At 38.8% G+C, this 20,806-nt stretch overlaps 1 protein-coding gene across 1 annotated transcript; it reads left to right on the forward strand.

The window, feature by feature from the left end:
• The first annotated feature begins 68 nt into the window (after positions 1–68).
• Positions 69–14,029, forward strand: LOC123517415 (ras-related protein Rab-40C-like). Its single transcript, XM_045277438.1, has 7 exons — positions 69–289; positions 916–1,089; positions 1,423–1,616; positions 3,351–3,573; positions 7,848–7,990; positions 8,415–8,618; positions 9,087–14,029. The coding sequence occupies exons 2-6, from the start codon at positions 924–926 to the stop codon at positions 8,511–8,513; spliced, it is 825 nt and encodes a 274-aa protein (XP_045133373.1). The 5' UTR covers positions 69–289; positions 916–923; the 3' UTR covers positions 8,514–8,618; positions 9,087–14,029.
• The last annotated feature ends 6,777 nt before the right edge of the window (positions 14,030–20,806 follow it).

Genomic DNA, 20,806 nt, shown 5'->3' on the forward strand with positions numbered 1-20,806 from the left:
TAATTTTCATCGAGCGGCCTTAGTTATCCTTGTGTAGTGGTCCGTTTTCTGCTTTGACAGGTACTCACTTGTGCTGCCATCTCGCCTCCTCTCCTCGGGTCTGTCCTTCCCTCAGTTGTTTGTGTGTGTTGGTTGCAGGAGGACTTGGTATCTGTGACCTCGCATTGCTTTACACTTATGTCTTCAAGGACACGTTCTCCGTAGTATTCATTGCACTCGAGGAAAGTGTTGAATGAGCTATAGCCTGCGTGTGGCTCAGTGAGGAGTGGTGGAAGCAGGCATGAGTGGTGTGAGTATGGCCTCGCCTGGACGCAGCTTTCACAGTGAAATAATTGTGAGGGTTTGAAATGTTTGTCTGACCTGCCTCCGTGTTAATATCTTACTTCATAACCAATCTTTGTGAGTTTTTGCAAGCAGATCATTGACGGGGTTCCATCTCTATCTGTGACTACTCCACTCTGCGCTGCCTAAGTTTTTATTCCGAGGGACGAACGTCTTTACCTGTTTACCATTTACCTCGACACACGTTCACTGCAATACCACTAACTAGCCAGCGACACACTACCTTCGTGATAAGTGGAACGCACACCCTGATGGCAGCAGTATACGTAGTCCCTTAAGCTCTGAACTCCAAGATTACACCTCAGATGCATACAACCCGTTAGTAGGCCAATCATTCTAACCTGTAGTGCTCCTCTCCCTACCACTCCCCTGTCTTCATCACCTCCACGCTATCCAAGCAAGGCAAGTCTCCATAAGGATTCCCCAAAATTTTCATCAGATGCAGACACCTTAAATGTAAGCCATCCAGCAGAACCAGCCAGCCCTGTCCTTCCTCACACCATCTCCCCAGTGCAGGCAGAGTGGCCAAAGTGTCTCCTCATTCCAATGTGTCTCCTAACAACATCAATTCAGATGATGAGATGAGCATGATGTCTGATGGCGGGGGGCAGGGAGGAGGCGAGTCAAGCAAACCCTACGACTACTTGCTGAAGTTCCTCTTGGTGGGCGACAGTGATGTTGGAAAGCACGAGATCCTCCAGCCACTTGAGGATGGCTCCACTGAGTCACCATTCTGTGTGGGCAGTGGTAAGTTGGCATTGGCTGCACAGTATCTTGTGGATAGAGACCAAATTTTTCATCTTCATTGGCTGTTAAGGGGAATTGTATAGTCGCCCAAAGTTCGGGACCGTTTTCCAGCCTCCTTTTACTCAACCATGTCCTTCTAGTGCTGAGGTGAATACAGAGGAGACAATAGAGAAGAGGGAGAAACTGACTGGTGATGAAAGAGTGGTGCCTGGTGCTCTCTCTCTCTCTCTCTCTCTCTCTCTCTCTCTCTCTCTCTCTCTCTCTCTCTCTCTCTCTCTCTCTCTCTCTCTCTCTCTCTCCACATATAGCTACATGACATGTGTATCATGACAGGTCACAAAACCACTACAATCCTTCTGGATGGTAAGAGGGTCAAACTCCAGCTCTGGGACACCTCGGGTCAAGGCCGGTTCTGCACCATCATCCGGTCATATTCACGAGGTGCTCAGGGAATCCTGCTGGTCTATGACATCACCAACAAGTGGTCCTTCGAAGGCCTGGATCGATGGATGAAGGAGATTCAAGAGGTTCACAGAGTATCCAGTTATTTCATTAGTGTTCTGTTCTTGTACCGATTACTTTGATTTTATTTGTAAAGTTAGCACATATTTTGAATCTTTTATGTTTTACTGTAATCGGATTGCTGGAACTATTAGTTTAGAGACAGGATAAAGCTGAAAGTCATGATGAGAGATACCCAACATGGCTTTAGATCAGGGAGGTCCTGTCTTACAAATTTGCTATCTTAGAATATATTACCAAGGAGTTAGATGATGGAAATAGCATAGATGTTATATATCTAGATTTTAGCAAGGCGTTTGATAAGGTACCGCATAGGAGGCTAGTGTACAAATTGAGACTACATGGGATAGGGGGTAGGTTAGTTGATTGGATTAGTGAATGGCTTTCTGATAGGAAACAGAGAGTAGTATTAAATGGGGCAATGTCTGAGTGGAAGGAAGTGGTTAGTGGGGTACCCCAAGGATCAGTGCTAGGACCTCTTCTTTTCTTGGTGTACATTAACGATTTAGATATAGGAATTAGTAGCAAAGTATCAAAGTTTGCAGATGATACTAAGATAGCATGTGCAGTACAGGGTGAAAAGGACAATTACAGAATACAACGAGACCTGGACAGGCTGATAGCATGGGCAGACAGGTGGCAGATGGAGTTTAATTCTAAAAGTGTCAGGTTATGCATTTAGGTAAAGACAACACAAACTTTAGCTATGAGATGGAGGGATGTTGGCTAGAGGCAGTAGAGGAAGGAAAGGATTTAGGAGTAGTGATAGACAGGACTATGAAATTTTCAAAGCAATGTTTAGAAGCAAGAAATAGGGCAAATAGGATCCTGGGTTTTATAAATAGAAATGTTAGTTATAAAAGTAAGGAAGTGGTGCGTAGCTTATATAATTCCTATGTTAGGCCCCATTTAGAGTATTGCATACAGGCCTGGTCACCCCATTATAGGCAGGATATCAACATGTTAGAAGCAGTTCAGAGAAGAGCAACTAGGATGATACCAGCATTAAAGCGCCTGGAGTATAGAGATAGATTAAAGGAATTAAACATGTTTTCATTTGAGAGGAGATGTATAAGAGGGATATGATAGAGTTATTTAAAATGTTCTCAGATACAAACTACATAGATGTGAGATCTTTCTTTACCTTAGAGGAGGGAAATAGGACTAGAAATCATGGCAGGAAGATTAGAAAGCAAGGCTGCAGGTTAGATATAAGAAAATATTTCTTTAGTCATAGGGTGGTAGACTTCTGGAATGCATTGCCAGAGAGGGTTGTAAATAGCACTAGTTTGACAATGTTTAAAAACAGATTAGATAAGCACTTAAATTTATTAGATTTATAATTATGTATAGCACTGCATGATAGTTTTTATAAGAAATTTACTATAGTTAAACAAGACATGATCCCCATGTATGGGGATCACAGATTGTAGAGGATTTCGCTGCAGGACTTAGCCCTGTTAATGGGCCAAATATTTAGAATTAGTATATAATGTATTGTGTACTTGTAAGTGTATCTAAGTACTGATGACGAGGTCGCTGTATGACTGATACAGGATAACCTAGATGGGCCCTGGTGGCCCTTTGTTATCCTATTATTTATGTTATGTTATATGTTATGTTATGAATTGTTTATTTATTGAGGAATGAGAAGAAAAGTACAGGATGAATGAAGGGAAGGAGTTTCAGTATAAGATTAACATTTTATTTTGTGCAGTAACATAGTTGTTGTGTTGCAGCATGCTCCTGGTGTCCCCAAAGTGCTGATAGGCAACAGACTCCACCTGGCATTCAAGCGTCAGGTGAGCCAGAGTCAGGCAGAACAGTATGCTGCCAAGAATCATGTCAACCTCTTTGAAGTGAGTCCACTGTGTGACTTCAACATTGTGGAAAGCTTCACAGAACTGTCCAGATTAGCACTGAAGCGCAATGGCATGGAGAGGCTGTGGAGGGCAAATAAAGGTGAGTAACTGGTGGAATTGTCAAATGGTGCAAGTTTTTCTGAGTTATGTGATGAGTACTATGTCTTTGTGTTCAAGTATCTCAAAGTCTTATATAGTCTTGTTGAAATGAGTGACAGTGACAGTGAATTTTAGTGATGTAATTAGGGAAATGGGATTCCCTTTGTTTGGCTCATCAGTCTTGATAGCAGAACAAGGGGAATCCCCATTTCCTTCATTACTATTAGAATGCTTGTGCTTGTGTTTGTTTTGATCATCTCATCAGCTGATGTCTGCTTTTCAGGATAAAGTGTTGAATAGTTAAAGGTTGCAGCTAACTTCACCTATTGTTATAGTTGTTGTAGGGAGGGAGATACTGCCTACCTGCTCACTCTGCTCATGAAGGCAGTTGGTTTGGGTGGTGGAATGGTGACTTGCATTTGGCTTAGCTCAAGTATGAATAAGTCTAGTGGATGGTGGGACAGCCTTTCCTAGAGCTATTGGGCCAGTGTATAGCCAAGTGATGATCCCACTTGACATATTCCCAGTTTACTTGGGCATCTCTGAAATCTGTGGTAGTTGATGTGGAGACCACAACATTGCTCATAGTCATCCTGGTTATGAGCAGCCATGGTGTGATGTGAAAGCTGCTGCCTTTGGCTCTGGGCCATTGAGTCATCTCAGACTAACTGGCCGTTGAAGATCAGTTACGCTATGGAGTAGGCAGTAGTCACCTGCCGCCCGGTGGAATACTCCAGGAGAGGTACTTACGGGGATGTAGGCAGTGCTGCAGACTGAGTGATTCCCCGTGTCCTCTCTTCCCGGTTCCCTTTGTGGTCTCATTTATACAATTGAGCAGCTGCAGCCTGCCCTCTAAAGACAACTTCTACTACTTCCTACACTACACTACAACACCTTACACTTTTACACTCTCTTCAAATCAAAATTTAATAATGGCTTCACCACGCCCTGCCTCGGAGTCCCCCTCTGGGGAGGGGACCATAAATGTCCCCAGGTCGGACTGCCCTCTGCTGTCGACCTTGGGTGTCTTGACACTTCATCTAATACTTTCACTATCAATTTCTGCAACATTCGTGGCCTTCGTTCTAATTTTCAATCTGTGGAACACCACCTCTCCTCTACTAAACCTCATCTTCTCTTCCTAACCGAAACACAGTTGTCTGTGACTACTGACAGCAGCCCCTTTTCTGTTCCCTCCTACTTGCTCTATCCTCATTTTCAATCCAAAGCTGGATGTTGCGCATACGTGCGTAACGACACCACTTGCTCTCGTGCCCACAATCTTGAATCTTCAGAATTTTCTACCATCTGGCTAAGACTTCAATGTCACTCTCTAACTAAATTCATCTGTGCTGTATACCTCTCACCTAATTCCTCTGACTATGTAAAATTCTTTGACTATTTGACTTCCAAGGTGGAGCACATCTTATCTCACTTTCCTTTTGCTGAGATCTCCATTTTAGGGATTTCAATGTTCACCACCAGCTTTGGCTTTCATCTTCTTTCACTGACCAACCTGGTGAACAAACCTTCAACTTTGCTATCCTTCATGACCTAGAGCAGCTAGTGCAGTTCCCTACCCGTATTCCTGACCGCCTTGGAGACACGCCCAACATTCTTGATCTTTTCCTAACCTCCAACCCTTCTGCTTACTCTGTTAAACTTTCCTCTCCGTTGGGCTCCTCCGACCACAATCTAATTTCCGTTACCTGTTCTATCACTCCAGTGCAGCCTCAGGACCCGCCTAAGCGGAGGTGCTTCTGGCATTTTAACTCTGCTAAGTGGGAGGAACTAAGGCAGTACTATTCTGATTTCCTTGGGATGATTATTGTTTTCATGTCAGAGATCCTTCTCTTTGTGCCGAGCGCATAACAGAGGTGATTATCTCTGGCATGGAGCTATACATTCCTCATACTTTCTCTAACCCTAAAGCTAAAAAGCCTTGGTTTAACTCTGCTTGTTCTCGTGCTGTCAATGATAGAGAGGCGGCTCACAAACGGTTCCGTAGCCATCCAACTGCTGAAACTCATGCCCTATATATTTCTGCCCGTAATCATGCCAAATCTATTCTCCAACTTACTAAAAACTCTTTCATCAATAGAAAATGTCAAAGTCTTTCCAATTCTAACTCCTCTCGAGATTTCTGGCATCTAGCCAATAATATCTCTAACAACTTTACTTCTTCGTCTTTCCCTCCTTTACTTCATCCAGATGGCTCTACAGCTGTCTCTTCTTTTCTAAAGCTGAACTCTTCGCTCAAACCTTTGCTACCAACTCAACTTTGGATGATTCTGGGCATATTCCTCCTACTCCTCCACCCTCTGACTACTTCATCCCTAAAATTAAAATTCTTTATAAAGACGTTTTCCTGGCCCTCTCTGGCCTTGATTCTCGGAAGGCTTACGGTCCGGATGGAGTCCCTCCTGTTGTTCTCAAAACTGTGCTTCCGAACTCGCTCACTGCCTGGTCAAACTCTTTCATCTGTGTCTCTCTACTTCTATTTATCCTTCTTGCTGGAAGTTTGCTCACATTCAACCTGTCCCTAAAAAGGTGACCACTCCAATCCTTCTAACTACCGCCCTATAGCTTTGATTTCCTGCCTTTCTAAAGCCTTTGAGTCTATCCTTAATAGGAAGATAATGAGGCATCTATCAGCTCACAACCTTCTCTCTGATTGCCAGTATGGTTTCCGTAAAGGCAGATCTACTGGTGATCTTCTTACTTTCCTAACTGAATCTTGGTCATCCTCTTTAGGGACTTCGGTGAAACCTTTGCTGTCGGCCTTGACATATCGAAAGCCTTCGATAGAGTCTGGCACAAATCTTTAATTTCTAAACTACCCTCCTACGGATTCTATCCTTCTCTCTGTACCTTCATCTCCAGTTTCCTTTCCGATCGTTCTATTGCTGCTGTAGTAGACGGTCACTGTTCTTCCCTAAAACTATCAACAGTGGTGTTCCACAGGGTTCTGTCCTATCACCCACTCTCTTTCTATTATTCATCAATGATCTCCTAAATCTGACTCAATGCCCTATCCACTCCTATGCTGATGATACCACCCTGCATTATTCAACAGCGTTCAACAGACGCCCAACCCAACAACAATTAAATGACTCAAGGCGAGATGCTATAGGACGCCTAACTTCTGATCTTTCACTTGTTTCTGATTGGGGCAGAGAAAACCTGGTTTTGTTCAATGCCTCAAAAACTCAATTTCTACAACTATCTACTCGACATAACCTTCCAGACAACTATCCTCTCTTCTTCAATAACACTCAACTTCCCTCTCCTCTACATTAAACACACTCGGTCTATCCTTCACTAAAAATCTAAACTGGAAATTTCACATCTCTACTCTTGCTAAATCAGCTTCCAAGAAGTTAGGTGTCCTATGGCGTCTTCGTCCATTTTCTCTCCCTCCCAGCTGCTTGCTCTGTACAAGGGCCTTATCCGCCCGTGTATGGAGTATGGCTCTCATGTCTGGGGGATCCACACACAGCTTTACTAAACAAGGTGGAATCTAAAGCTTTTCGTCTTATCAACTCTTCTCCTCTAACTGACTGTCTTGATTCTTTAAGTCACCGCCGCAATGTTGCATCTTTATCTGTCTTCTACCGCTGTTTTCATGCTGTCTGCTCTTCTGAACTTGCTAACTGCATGCCTTCCCCTCCTGCGGCCTCGCTGCACAAGACTCTCTACTTCTTCTCATCCCTATTCTGTCCATCTTCCTAATGCAAGAGTTAACCAGTATCTTCACTCCTTCATTCCCTACACTGGTAAACTCTGGAACTCTCTACCTGTGTCTGTATTTCCACCTGCCTATGACTTAAACTCTTTCAAAAGAGGAGTGTCAAGACACCTCTTACGTTAACTGGACCCTCCTTTTAGATTTTTTGTTTTTCTTTCTCCCTTTCCTCTTAACAGGGCCTGGCAACCAGCGGGATTTTTTTTTTTCAAACACTGTTTTCCCTTGGCCAGTGCCCTTGTAATGTAAAAAAAAAAAAAAAAAAAAAATATAACCACAGAATAAATCCCTCCCTCTAATCTAAGCTCACTGGGTTTACAATTATTGTTCACATGTATATTTCTTCTGTTCTTTTGTGAAATACCCAGTTGCTGCTCTGTGAAGCCCTAATGAATTATGTTTATTTTTAGGTGTAAATATATTTAGCAAATTTGCAGTTTTAAAGTTTTCTCATTTTTACATTCAGATCAGCAGTTTTCCCAACCACCACTAACCCCCCACCATCTTTTTTTTCTCTCTCTCTCTTTCAGTGTTAACCCTCCAGGAACTTTGCAGTCGTGCCATTGTGGCCTCTACCACTGTATATGGCATTGAGCATCTTCCACTTCCTCAACCTTTGAAGTCACATCTTAAAAGCTACACCATCCACAACCACACCACACGATTAAGACAGGTTTGTTGTGTTCCTACTGCAGTAAGCTCTAAGCACCTTTATATCACCAAGGTCTGAGATATAATTGTTGGTTATTGTGTATCACTGTGACAGAATTGTTTGTCATAAGTCAGATACCAGATACTGCAAGTTATAAAGATAGGTATGTGTTTCAGTCATTTAGTTGCAGCAGGACAAAAATAAAATTCATTGAATGTAACATACCTTATAGATAAGCATTATAGTGAGGTGCTGTGCTCTTGTTGCTGTACCAGATTGTACAACATGAAGTAGCGAAACAGATATAATGAAGTATCAAGTTTTCATTAGAATGGTATTGCTGCTAAATGAAATAAGTTTATTGTACTTAGTAGCAAAACAATCCTGCCATTTTGAAAATATTTGTATTTTGAAGTACAAATAGTTGTTTTTCTCTCTGTTTCAGGGAATTCCAGTCACAGACAAACATAAAAAGAAGCACTTAATGATACCAGGCGACACGACCACCTCCTGCGTCAGTACTTCAACGTGTACCATATGCTAGTCATGTCCACCACCCATGAGTCACCGTCACCTGCCTCCACCCACTGACCTCGCTTGCACCAACACATACCACTCACCACAGCAGGATGTTTTATTATTTAAAGAAGTAAGTTTTGCTTTATGTTCAGTATTTCCCTTTTGACCACAGGAAGAGATAGATTGAGAAAAATTTCCATCACTTTTGCTGAAGTGCACAATTTACACTGGACAGTTGTGCTTCATGGTTTGTGAGCCTGATGGATGATGAAAGAATCACATGCATAATTTATTTTTATTTATTTATTATTTTTTTTATTTATTTATTTTTTTTTTATTATCTATGCTTTGAAGGTGGCAGGCAAGAAAATAACATTGGAAAGAGAAGAATAACAATCCCAACGAAACACCTGCCACTGCCTAATGAACAACCTATCAGATACAGTGATTTTTTTTAAGCATATGGCTTAATTTTATTGGAGTATGATTGTAAATAGAAGTAGATGTATTTATGTAACAAAGATAATTATCATAAATGGAAAGGGAGAAGTATCAAGTACCTTTTGTAATAGAATCTAACAGATACTTCTATCTCCAGGTGCCAGTGTTGCAATCCCTGCACCAAAATAAGACAAACATGGACTCTCCAACACTAATGTCCTCAAACCATCACGGACGTGTGTTTGTGTGAGTGTATCTTCAGTGTTCACCTGGAGAGAAGTGTGTAGAGGAATCATGGTACAACAGCACCTTCAAAAGTATCTTTATTTTTTAACCTGGTGCTTGAATGTCGGTGTGTAAACTGGAAGTGACTCCATTATTGACACTAGCACATTTGATGCAGCAGTGATAATCAACAGCAAGCAGTGTGAAGGAAGCCTCAGGGTGGTGTAGATTTGTATACATAGATATATAAACAAAACTGGATATTTCAGTTTGTGCTCTGTTATATACCATTGATCATGTCAGCACTGGGGAAATACTTGTTGATGTGATGACGCAGTGAATGGATGATTAATTGTAGTTATTTATTGTATTTAAGTGTAAAGAGTCCTGTACGGGGTTGTAAAATATGTAATGTAATACTTAGGTAGTATATATTGTGCAGCATTAGGTATGAACCAGATCTTTGTATATACATACTACATGAATACATGCATACATACATATACACATGTGAATAATGGCTTCTGATTATTTAAGGTGTTTAAGACAAATAGAGATAAAAAGACGCAACACTAATGGCAGATATAATCTTACTCATGATTTAAGTTTGAGGCTAGCATTTGTAAGACCAAGGCAGGTAGACAGATTGGTGGGTTAGGCTCCTGCAAGTAGAGCAAATATATTGCATTAACTTAAAGTACTAGCACATGAATCACTTTCACCTGTCACTCCTACGTCTCTTTCAATGCCTTCTACAGTACAGCAGGTCATTCCACTGAAGAAGCTAGCTAGCCATTTCAACCCATGGTGAACAATTTCAAATTGTTGAAAAGTGAAGTCTTTCACTTAATATTAAGGCACTTAATATCAATCACTGTTAGAAAGTCCTGGATGTCCGTACTGAACTTTGATTGTAAAATAGGAAAAATTGATGAAATAATTTTTGTCTCCCTTCATGCTGTCCAAAGTTATCATTACCTCCACCCAAAGGTAAGGTCATTGGAGTTATCATTATAAGCATAGAAGTGGCAGCTATAAATGCTAACATCTTACTCCAACCTATAAATTAACATCCATATGTTTAATATCCCTTGTCATTTGACTTCCATCCAACAGGTCATGCTTCTCTTGACAAATCAACAAACATTTCTCAAACCTTGTGTTCCACTTTTGGAGCCGAATGTATTTCAAGAATATTTTGTTGTCTGGGGTCACACACACCTGAACCTACCTTGGACTTCATTACTGAGGTGACTTGAGTGTAACACTGAAAGTGATTGGGGTTGAAAAAACACAGGATTAGATAGTGTGATCTTATAAGAAAAAGTGCATTGGATTAGTTTTCTAAGTAGGAGCTGACATGTGGTTAGGATTCCTGCAAAGTTTTGGACAGTGAATTGAGTGAAAGGTGGTGGTGATCCAAGTTGAGTTTTAAGAATGAAATGGAAACATGAATAGAGTGATGCAGTGTTAGTTTTGACCGTTACATATGCTTCATATGTATCATAACACAAGTGTTTATGTTTCTGTTACAAGTGTGAATGTTTGTTGCTGATATTCTTATGTTGGTATTACATAGTACAATAAATTCATCATTGAAAGTCATAAATAATTAAGGAGTTGCAGTTTTAGCAATAATGTAATGTATATATGTAAATGGGATTACAATACCAATAACTACCTTCAGTAATTGCTTAACATGCACACACACACACACACACACACACACACACACACACACACACACACACACACACACACACACACACACACACACACACACACACACACACACACACACACATTCATGGCAAAGCAGGCTTCCAAGAAGTCACAGAAGGCAGTGCTGGGACTAATAGTTTAGGAGTTGCATCAGCCCAGTCACTGCTTGGGCACAGCCATTGAGGATGTAATTTAGAAAAAAAAAAAAAAAATGAAATTCCATGATTAAATTTCATTTTTTTTTTTTTTTTTTTTTTTTTCTCTCTTTTCTTTTCTTTATCAGAATTACATCACATGTCACTAACTTGTCCCAAAGGCTTGTGGTCTGAAATGATTGTTTTCCGTCCTGCTTGGGTTTCTGCAAGTGGTCAGTTAGTGTTTTAAGTGCTTCTAAAAGTTGATAAGGTTGCAGAGCCATTATCATCATTCATGGCGTGTATTGCTGTAGTGTACATAAAATAGCACATTATCATTGAATACTTTTTATTGAAGATGTTGATAATGTTTATTTCTATTAAAATATTGTGAAAATGACAGTGGTCTGAAATGACCTTGCAGGTTCTGAATTATTGTTCTCAGCACTAGTTTTTTTCTTGACACATTTATGCTACTCAAAATCTAGATTATTCAGTTTGAAATACTAACTTAAGAAAACATTGCCTTGTGCCTGTAATTGAGAAATGCCGTACTGTCACTTGAATTACACCTCTCCACTCTTAGAGGAACCTTTGCATTCACTCTTGATAGGATAGACCAACGATTGATCTGTCTTCTATTGAGTATTAGGACACAAATCAATCTTTTTTTTTTTTTTTTTTTTTTGTAAAAAGCTGTAATTATCACACAGGTTGGTTTAATTATAAGAACAATTTACTTACCATTGAATTAATCCAAGGAAATTACAGGAGATTAATAATTTATTTTGTTATACATTAAGATTTGTATGGAGCCAAAGATATATGATAGATTTCTGAGTATCACCATTTGATTAGAAATTGTATAATTCCTCAGTGTTAGCAAGACATACTGTGCATCCTGGAGTGTCATTCACCTGTAGTGTAACTGTTTGGGATCCAAAGTCACTTAACGAGGAATTATGGCAAAATACTTAAGACCTTAATTTTGAATGCTAGGTCTGCAGTCAGGTCCATAGTTCCAAGTTCAAGTATGATATGTCTAGAATGTAGCTTAAGGTCCGTGATAAGAGAGGAGCATACAAGCTAAATTTATATGTAACACCTGTTACTGGGAAGATATTTCTGTACACTAATGAGAGTAATTCATTGGTTTAATTGTTGATACAGGATAGGTTATCTTGTGTAATGTGTGCTACACATGGTGGATTGGTGTACTAAACCAATAATAATGCTGGAACTCAAAAAAAACTGCAATATGACATAATGTGATGATACTAATTTGTAATGTTATTAAGTCATGGAAGTTATATTAGGCAAAGCAAGAAATGTGAGTTAGGTACAGACACTAATGCAGGTGAATGACTGTTTCCAAGCGTACTAAGTTGTCCACACTAGAGTATGTTTTGATTTATTGAAGGTTGGTGTGCAAACGTCTTAGGCTGAACATTGTGAATGATATGAATACTAAAAAAAAGTAGCATGTATTGATCAGCAGTGAATAAGTTTTATACAGGAAAGATGAGGATGGCTGGTATCAAGCACTGCATTGCACTGTACTGTGATTATATCAAAGAGTCCAGCCTGCCTCAGCACCACCACTTGTATGTATTTCTCATCAGGTATGGAGGAAGATAACATTTTGTAATGCTTTTGAGCGATCACTTGTTGAATCGAACATGCCGTTTAACAGTGTCAGTTGAGGATCATGCAAACTATCTTGAAATATGACCAAGCATTATTCAGTAATCTTGGAAACAAATTTTTTAATATTTAGATCACTAAGTAAAGATGAACAGAAATTATCTTTTTCATGTTTTGTATTTCATGTAAGGCTCTTAAAATGGTTTTAGGTAGTAAGAAGTGGAGGCTGTTGAAAAATTAATGTATAATTTTCAGATGCATAGTATATTTTTTCATCTTTCAATCAGTTTTGCAGTCTGTGTGCAATATTGGGGCAGCTCTTTGTCCAGTGTATAGCTCTTGTCATGTGTGGGGATCTGTTATCCTCAGGAGGTAGGTGAGACAGAGCTGACGATTACATGATAGGCTATCAATATATGCTGAAAGAAATAGAGGAGGCTTTGATTCCAAGTCACTGAGCCAGGGGTGGGGAGCCTTTGTCCTATCAAAGGCCACCTGAATATTTCCAACAGGTAGCAGACCATAGAAAAAAATATTAAGCCTAACGTATCTATACTGATCCTGTTCTGACCATGTCATGCCAACCTACCAGAGGGTGTGTGAGAACGTGATGTGTATCAAAGGCAAGGATGGGTCTTGCCTGTTTGCTGGTATGATACATTTTCCTTGGTAGATGCTTGGAGTGATACAAACTTGCAAACTGTCATTATTTCTTATATGTATTACTGATTTACTATGTGTATTCAAGAATATGATGCTGTCATATTCTGAGTTCATTGATAATTATTTTGATTCAAGTGACATGTAGCCAAGTACATAATATGAATATGTTACATATTATTCATTCTTGACTCATGGTTTTATGAAGTAAACAGCATTGCAGACCTGGTCAAACAGCCCTACAGGTTTTATATGGTCCAGAGGCCAGAGGTTCCACACCCCTGCACTAAGCACTTGAAGATGACCATAGTCTACTCTGGTAATGTACAAACCAATGCCTTCAACTCTCTAGGGTAGGAAATTATAATTGCTGTGATGGTTAATCAGTTTAATTGCTACCCTTAGTATTTCTTTTACAGAATATTTCTGGTATAAACTTTTGTTAGGTATATTATGATTAAGATTTATTTCTGTAGCTTGTATGAATATGACACTAAAAATTACAAAGAATATAGTACTCAGTCAAACCTTTCTTTTAAACCTGCAGGATATTTTAGCACCTGTTATATGTATGTATCATGTTTATTTTGTGACAGATTTGTTTATCTGCAACTTATTTTTATAACACTTGCATTAAATCCATCGTGCTTAATATGTGAAAACTTATTTCCACAGTACTCAGTACTCTAATAAATTTAATAAACTACATAATGAATTTTTTGTATGATATGGCAAGACAAAGAATGCGAGTGTTGTGTGTGTATGAGTATAGTGTTTTACCTCAGCCACCCAGTGTGACTGCTGGCCTGGTATCTAGATACCACCTACAATGTCACTGTCTTAAGCTTTAAAAAGGTACATACTAAAACAAATAATTTGTCCCTTTTTATACATTTATTACAATATAAAAGTCTAAATGTTGTTTAAAGTAAGAAAATTTTTTTATAGAAGATATTCACTATTAAGGAAAAATGTTTATAGATATTCACTAAGATTGAAAATTTCTTGGCACATAACATTGAAATGAAAGCTCCATCTCTTACATTTACACTTTATAATACAATTGCTACCTATTATATAGATTTTGGTTAACAGTGACTTTTTTGGCAGCTCTAGTACACTTAACCACATCAACATTTTAGCCTTTTTGTTCAACCTCCACCTGCTGTGTCTAACAAGATTAGTGATATGTGGTCAGTTGTTGACTTACTATTTAAAATCCAGAGTTAAATTCCATACAGGTAACTCTCGATTTACGCGATAGATGCGTTCCAAGAGGCATCGCGTATATCAAAATGCATGTAAAACAAACATGTTATTCTCATAAGAAACAATAGATAATAGGGGAGGATGTGGGATGTGGTCCAAAAACATTTGTACAAAATACTCTTTATTTGGCTAAATTAACATGTTTTTATTATTTACCATTCTAAATACTAGAAGTGTATTTAAAGTAAAGGGAAAAGTAAGAAATAATAAGAGAAAGCAAAAAATAATAAAAGAAAACAACAAAAAGAATACGTAAACACAACACTCACTGCGTCACTGCCTTCACCACTCACACCACAGTCAGTCACCATCTTCCTCTGAGCTTTACCACTTTATCAAAAATCCACTTATCAAAAATAACCCCACATGCAGAAGAAGATGAAGGACGTTTTGGGGCCATCTTGGTGAATTATAGGCAGATTGAAGAGGTTCCGTCTGTACTCAGTGCTGGCAGACTGCAAATGAGGCACGAGCACAGCAGAGCTCCCACCTATCTGCCAGCTGTGGAACTCTCTGGCGCGGAGTTTGAAATTGCGTCTGGCGCTCAGTTTGAAAATGCGGCTGGGCCAAATCATGAATAAACAAACCGATCACACAAATTAAATTAATTATAATATTTTTTCGGTCCCGTTATAACAAAAACACGTAAATCAAACACATGTAAATCAAGAGATATCTGTACATTGCCAAACTTTATGGTGTATGAATACAAATACTAACTGTTTATTACATGTGAGGTAGCAGGCAGAATGTACTACTTCAAGATGCTTGAACCTGCTTGGTGTGAAGCAGGTTTGAAGTGTGTCAGTGCAGGCAGCCACTGTCAACCAGTGTTCCTGTTCCCTGGGACAATTCTTGCCTGCTTACTTGAGTGAGTCTTGCAAGATGGATGTGGAATTACTTATCAGCAAAAGTGTAGCTATAAATGTGAGTTTTTCTATAAGTTGTCTCGCTTTACCTCCACATTTTTGTGTGTGTTCCAGGAAACTAAAAAGACGATATTCTTCATACTGGCTTTTTTGTCAATTTATTTAGTTAAAGTATTCTTTATTTTTCCTATTCAACTTTTTAAGGGTGTATTTTCATTCACTATCATTATTCTTTATTTAGTTTATTTATTGTGCAGTTTCACTACAATTATGAAATATACCATTCAAAACTTTGTAGTAGAGATACCATATCAAATGCACAGGAAAGAGCTTTTATTATCCATCCAAGCCATCCACACATCCATGCCACTCAGCCCATTCCTCTCTGCTCCACAGACCAGACCAGGTCAGAGTCCAGTGGGCTGCTGCCCTTCCTGCCACCAACCACCCTGGGCAGCTCCCCAGGGCCTCCTGCAGGATAGGTTGCAACGTGAGCAGGCTGAACACCACCATGAGTGCCATGCAGCAGCAACAGCTGTCTGCCTCAGGTATGGGGAGGCACAGGTGTAGTGATAGGAGTCACCAAGATGCAGGCATTGCCATCCACAGAGAAGTCTGGCTTAAACATCAGCCTATTTATCTCTAAAGAAAGAAATGGGCTGAGGTACCACATCCTGACACACAGCAGGGTTAAGGATCTTAGAGTGTCAGGAGTATGGCAAGAAATTTAAAACTGAGGTTGAAGTGACAATACACATCCTGAGACACTCTGATGTCAATGATGTCAAGAATTATGAGTGTGAGGAGTGTGACATTAAATTTATCACAAAGTTTGAATTCACCATACACAACCTGCCTTACAGTAGTGTCAAGAATTATGAGTATCAGGAGTGTGGCAAGAGATTAAAAAGCAGGGGTGAAGTGACCATACACACCCTGACACTCAGTGATGTCAGGGATCACAAGTATCATGAGTGGCAAGAAATTTACCTTAAAGGATAACCTCACCAAACATCCTGACACACAGGGGTGTCAGGAATCATGAGTGTGAGGAGTGTGGCAAAAAATTTTAAAACTAAGGCTGACCTCACACAACATATCCTGACACACATTGATGTCAATAATCATGAATGTTAGGAATGTGGCAAGAAGTTTACTGAAAAATCTAACTTAACCACACACACATCCTGATACACAGTGGTGTGAGGAATCATAAGTGTGAAGAATGAGTGCAACAAAAGATTCCCTACCAATTTTGCTCTCAACAACCACACCTTCAGACACACTGGCTTGAGGGAGTTCAAGTGTGATGTTTGAGGCAAGTATTTCAAGACAAAGAGTGACATTCCCAGGTACATAAAGATGCACTTTTAAGGAGGTGGTGGTGGTGTGTGTGGTGAATGGTGAGACAGTCAGAGAATGGTAAGGTATGTATTGTGTTTCGATCATTGTCTTTATTATGATAATGGTACAACATATCATAGCTTATTCCTAGCATTTATATTTACTGTATTTTGTAACTTTATTAATTATATTTCTACTTTGTTGCTGATGAAATGTGTTCTGCAGAATGGAGCAACAAAACTAGTAAAACAACGAAAAAGAAAAAAAAGTTTGACACAAATATACTAGTTAACTGGTTGTTTATGAGAGAGAGAGAGAGAGAGAGTAGCTGATTCTGAAGCTATTATATTACTATTACTATATTTTCCTAATGTGAAAGGATGACTGGCTTACTTCAATAAAAGTTTAAAGAAATACAGAACCAGGCAGGGAATTTATGAGTGTAGTAGAGAAGGCGATGAAAGATTGAGAATACTGACAGGTCAACTCTTGCAATCAACCCAGTAATGCCCCTCCCACCAATACCCACATCCACGCAATACTGAAAACTCTCTTGCCACCACCCACCCAACCATGCCAGTGTGCTAATATTTGCATGTTTGTATGAAGATAGACAGATGAATAGATAGATGGTAGGTAATTCGATAAGGTAATAGATAGATAGATAAATGGATGATAGATGGATATAGGTAGGTAGATAGATAAATAAGTAGATACATAGACAGGTAGTACATCACTTGTCGATAGATAAGAAGATAAATATATGCATGAGCAAATGTGTATATTGCTCTACTTAGTATCAATTCACCCTGGTATATTGTCAAATATATAGACATAATAAGAAAAGAAACAATAGAAATAGAGAATGAAAGAAATGTCATAGTCTGCCTCTTGGTTACTTTTTTTTTTATGCTTGAGATGGAAACAATAGCTATAAAACTAGAAATAATTTAAAATATACTTCTTCACCTAATAACCATAGCTGGACACAATAATGAAAAGAAATATGTTACAATAACCAATAAACTGATATATGAAATTTGTATATCTCATTAATAACAGATCTAGTAATAGATGGTTCTAATAATATAGATGTTTGTACAACAGACATTGCCATCACAGACACACACCTACAGTAGTACAGTGGTGGTGGTGATGCTGGTGGTGGCAGTAAGATTGGAGAGTATGATATTACTGTTCAGCCTTGCCACACACCCAGACACATCCACACACAACCATACATACCTAAAGTACACTCATATATACCCAAACCCTCATAAATACATTCATACACACCCAGAACCAATCTAAATAGAGCCCACACACACACACACACACACACACACACACACACATATATATATATATATATATATATATATATATATATATATATATATATATATATATATATATATATATATATATATATACAAAGTGAGGAGAGTTGCTATATTCCCAGAATTTTTTTTAGTAGCACCAAGTGCTAAGACAAGAGTGAACCAGCAGTGCAAGACAAGTCAACATTACTAGGTGTACCTTCACCACAACCCTCCACAGTGCCTTATGTTCATTTATACAAGATACTGTTAAGGCCATTCATTTATTTTTAGGTTTCCTTTACATATGAGAATGAAATCAGTTCATCTACCCAGATATTGAAAAGGCAACATGTAAACAAGCAGTAGGCGCTCGGTAGTTCCATTGATGTTGCCACTCTCCCACCAGGGGTCCCTGCCCCTATAGCCTGCAGGTTTTAGGTAGTACTTTTCACATATATTTCCCAACTATGATATTATGGCATGTTTTTTATGGTTTCTATAAATATTTTGTTACTTTTGAAGCGTTTTCCACATCTCTGTTTGGTAAATATGTGGCGTTTAGCTGTGTTTGATGGCGTAGATTTAAGTTTTCAACAGTCAAAATTTCATATAACTATTTACGAATTTTTCATTTCAAGCTGTAATTGGGCCTTTATGTTATCACAGAATCGGCTATGCTCTTTTAAGTGTGTCACTGTCAATGAGTTAAATATATGGGCTTTATAATGGTGTTTAATCCTGTTAAACACAAATTATCTATTTTGTTTTATTTGTTTACGTTTGTGCTTCATGGTCTAACTCGTTGTAGAATGGCTTAAAAGATAACTCAGACTCTGTAAAGTGTGTTAGTATATTCACCAAGTGAAAATGGCTTAACATTACAAGAGTTTTCAAAGAGTTAAGATTTTAATGTTATTTATTCATTTTTTTTTTTTTTTTTTTTTTTACATAAATATCTTTTCATGCGCACACTTCTGGTTCTAGGTAAGTGTTGGATGCATGCCTGAGAACATAGTTTATAATTGTCAAATTTTTTTAAAAAGAAATTAAATCGAAGACTGGACGTTATAGTAGCTTTATATGTTAAATCACTATTATACTTTTACCACACTTAATTTAGATACCTCTTCAAAACCAGCTAGGCTGGAGATGTTTTGATGTTTTGGATATTAGTTAAAGCATTTATCAAGTCATAAAATGTCAAGCATTTGGCCGTGGCCTCGTTTTTTAAATAGGTCATTTTCAAAATTATTTACGTAATTCAGCCAAGTTACCACTGTTCCCGTTCCCGATGATGACGTCACAGCCGAGGTGGTGACTCATCATACCTCTGAGTGGGCGTCTCTTTCAATACTCAAGTTCGTCAATATATTGCGTAATGTCTAGTGTCTTCTGAGTGTTTCTATGTATTTCTAGGCTCTGGTGTGTAGATAGAAGCAGTAGAAGAAAAAAAAGGGAAACAAAAGAGAAGGACAAGAAAAGGATTAAAGGAAGAGGAGGAGCCAAGCCTTAATATTTGGTTGTCTGCCCTGTAATTTTGCCGTTTTTTTTTTTTTTATAATTCATTCTGGTGTTTTGGAAGTATATTTGGGAAGTCTTTAGTGTGCTTCGTATTGCTATACATGACTTTTTTTTTAATGTGTTTGCTATGTTATAAGTGTGTTTTGGATGACTTTTGGGTGTTTTCAGTGTGTATTATATATATATATATATATATATATATATATATATATATATATATATATATATATATATATATATATATATATATCACGAATGATTTCCGTCAATGTATATTTTTAGTTAATCGTACGATGTCCATCTGTGCTTGCTTTCCTTTTCCTCCTCCTCCCCAGAGTCGCCAGTTTGGTGAAAAGTCGCTAAACAACTATATTTTGTGAGATTTAGCTACCAATTTTCAATTTGGCTACTTAGCTACATTTTAGCTACTTTTCATCGAATTTGTGTAATCATTCTTACTTGTGTAAAAATACTATCCAAGAGAACAATTATTGAATGAATTTGCGAGTTGTGTATAATGAACACTGGCGCTGGAGAAAATTTGGTGGAGAATTTGGAGGGAGTAACCAAACTAGGGGTGAGTCCACACCGATCCCCAACCAACTACACATCGTATCTCCCTCAGACAGTTGTGGACTGACGCGTATAATATACATACAGGATAGGGCAACCAGTATACAGTACTATGAAATTAATTCGTTGGTCTCTCTCTCTCTCTCTCTCTCTCTCTCTCTCTCTCTCTCTCAGGAGAATTTGCTCCTGATGAAGACACGTGGACAGACATCACGAATACAAGCCGAAGAACTGTTAGCAGATGAATGGGTGACTGGGTGGCTGCCTCTCTCCAACAATTTCATCTCTTTTTGTGTCGCTCTAACTTCTGTTTCCGCTTCTCCAGTCGGCGACGCTCGCGGCTCCAGAAGGTCCTCACGAGCTTCACAGAAAACATACCTGCGTGAAAGGGGAGCAAGCTGGCAAGAAGGATGCCATGGGGTCATACCAGTACAAATTAACAAGCTATCTCTATTATTCAAGCTGGAGGATGTTGCATGGCTCGTCGTTTGCCTATCTTCACCTGTCATTAAGTACTGAGGTACGAGAAGCATGGACGTATGGGCGGAGAGAAGGGACGAGGAGGGGTGGTGTGGAGGATGAGAGGAAGGAGGC

Source organism: Portunus trituberculatus, chromosome 42 (genome assembly GCF_017591435.1).
Source record: "Portunus trituberculatus isolate SZX2019 chromosome 42, ASM1759143v1, whole genome shotgun sequence".
NCBI lineage: Eukaryota > Metazoa > Arthropoda > Malacostraca > Decapoda > Portunidae > Portunus > Portunus trituberculatus.

Coding starts and splice junctions, on each gene's coding strand:
- LOC123517415 (XM_045277438.1), top strand. CDS start 924: ATGAGCATGATGTCTGATGGCGGGGGGCAGGGAGGAGGCGAGTCAAGC. Junction 3,574..7,847: donor GCTGTGGAGGGCAAATAAAG/GTGAGTAACTGG, acceptor TCTCTCTTTCAG/TGTTAACCCTCCAGGAACTT. Junction 7,991..8,414: donor ACACCACACGATTAAGACAG/GTTTGTTGTGTT, acceptor TCTCTGTTTCAG/GGAATTCCAGTCACAGACAA.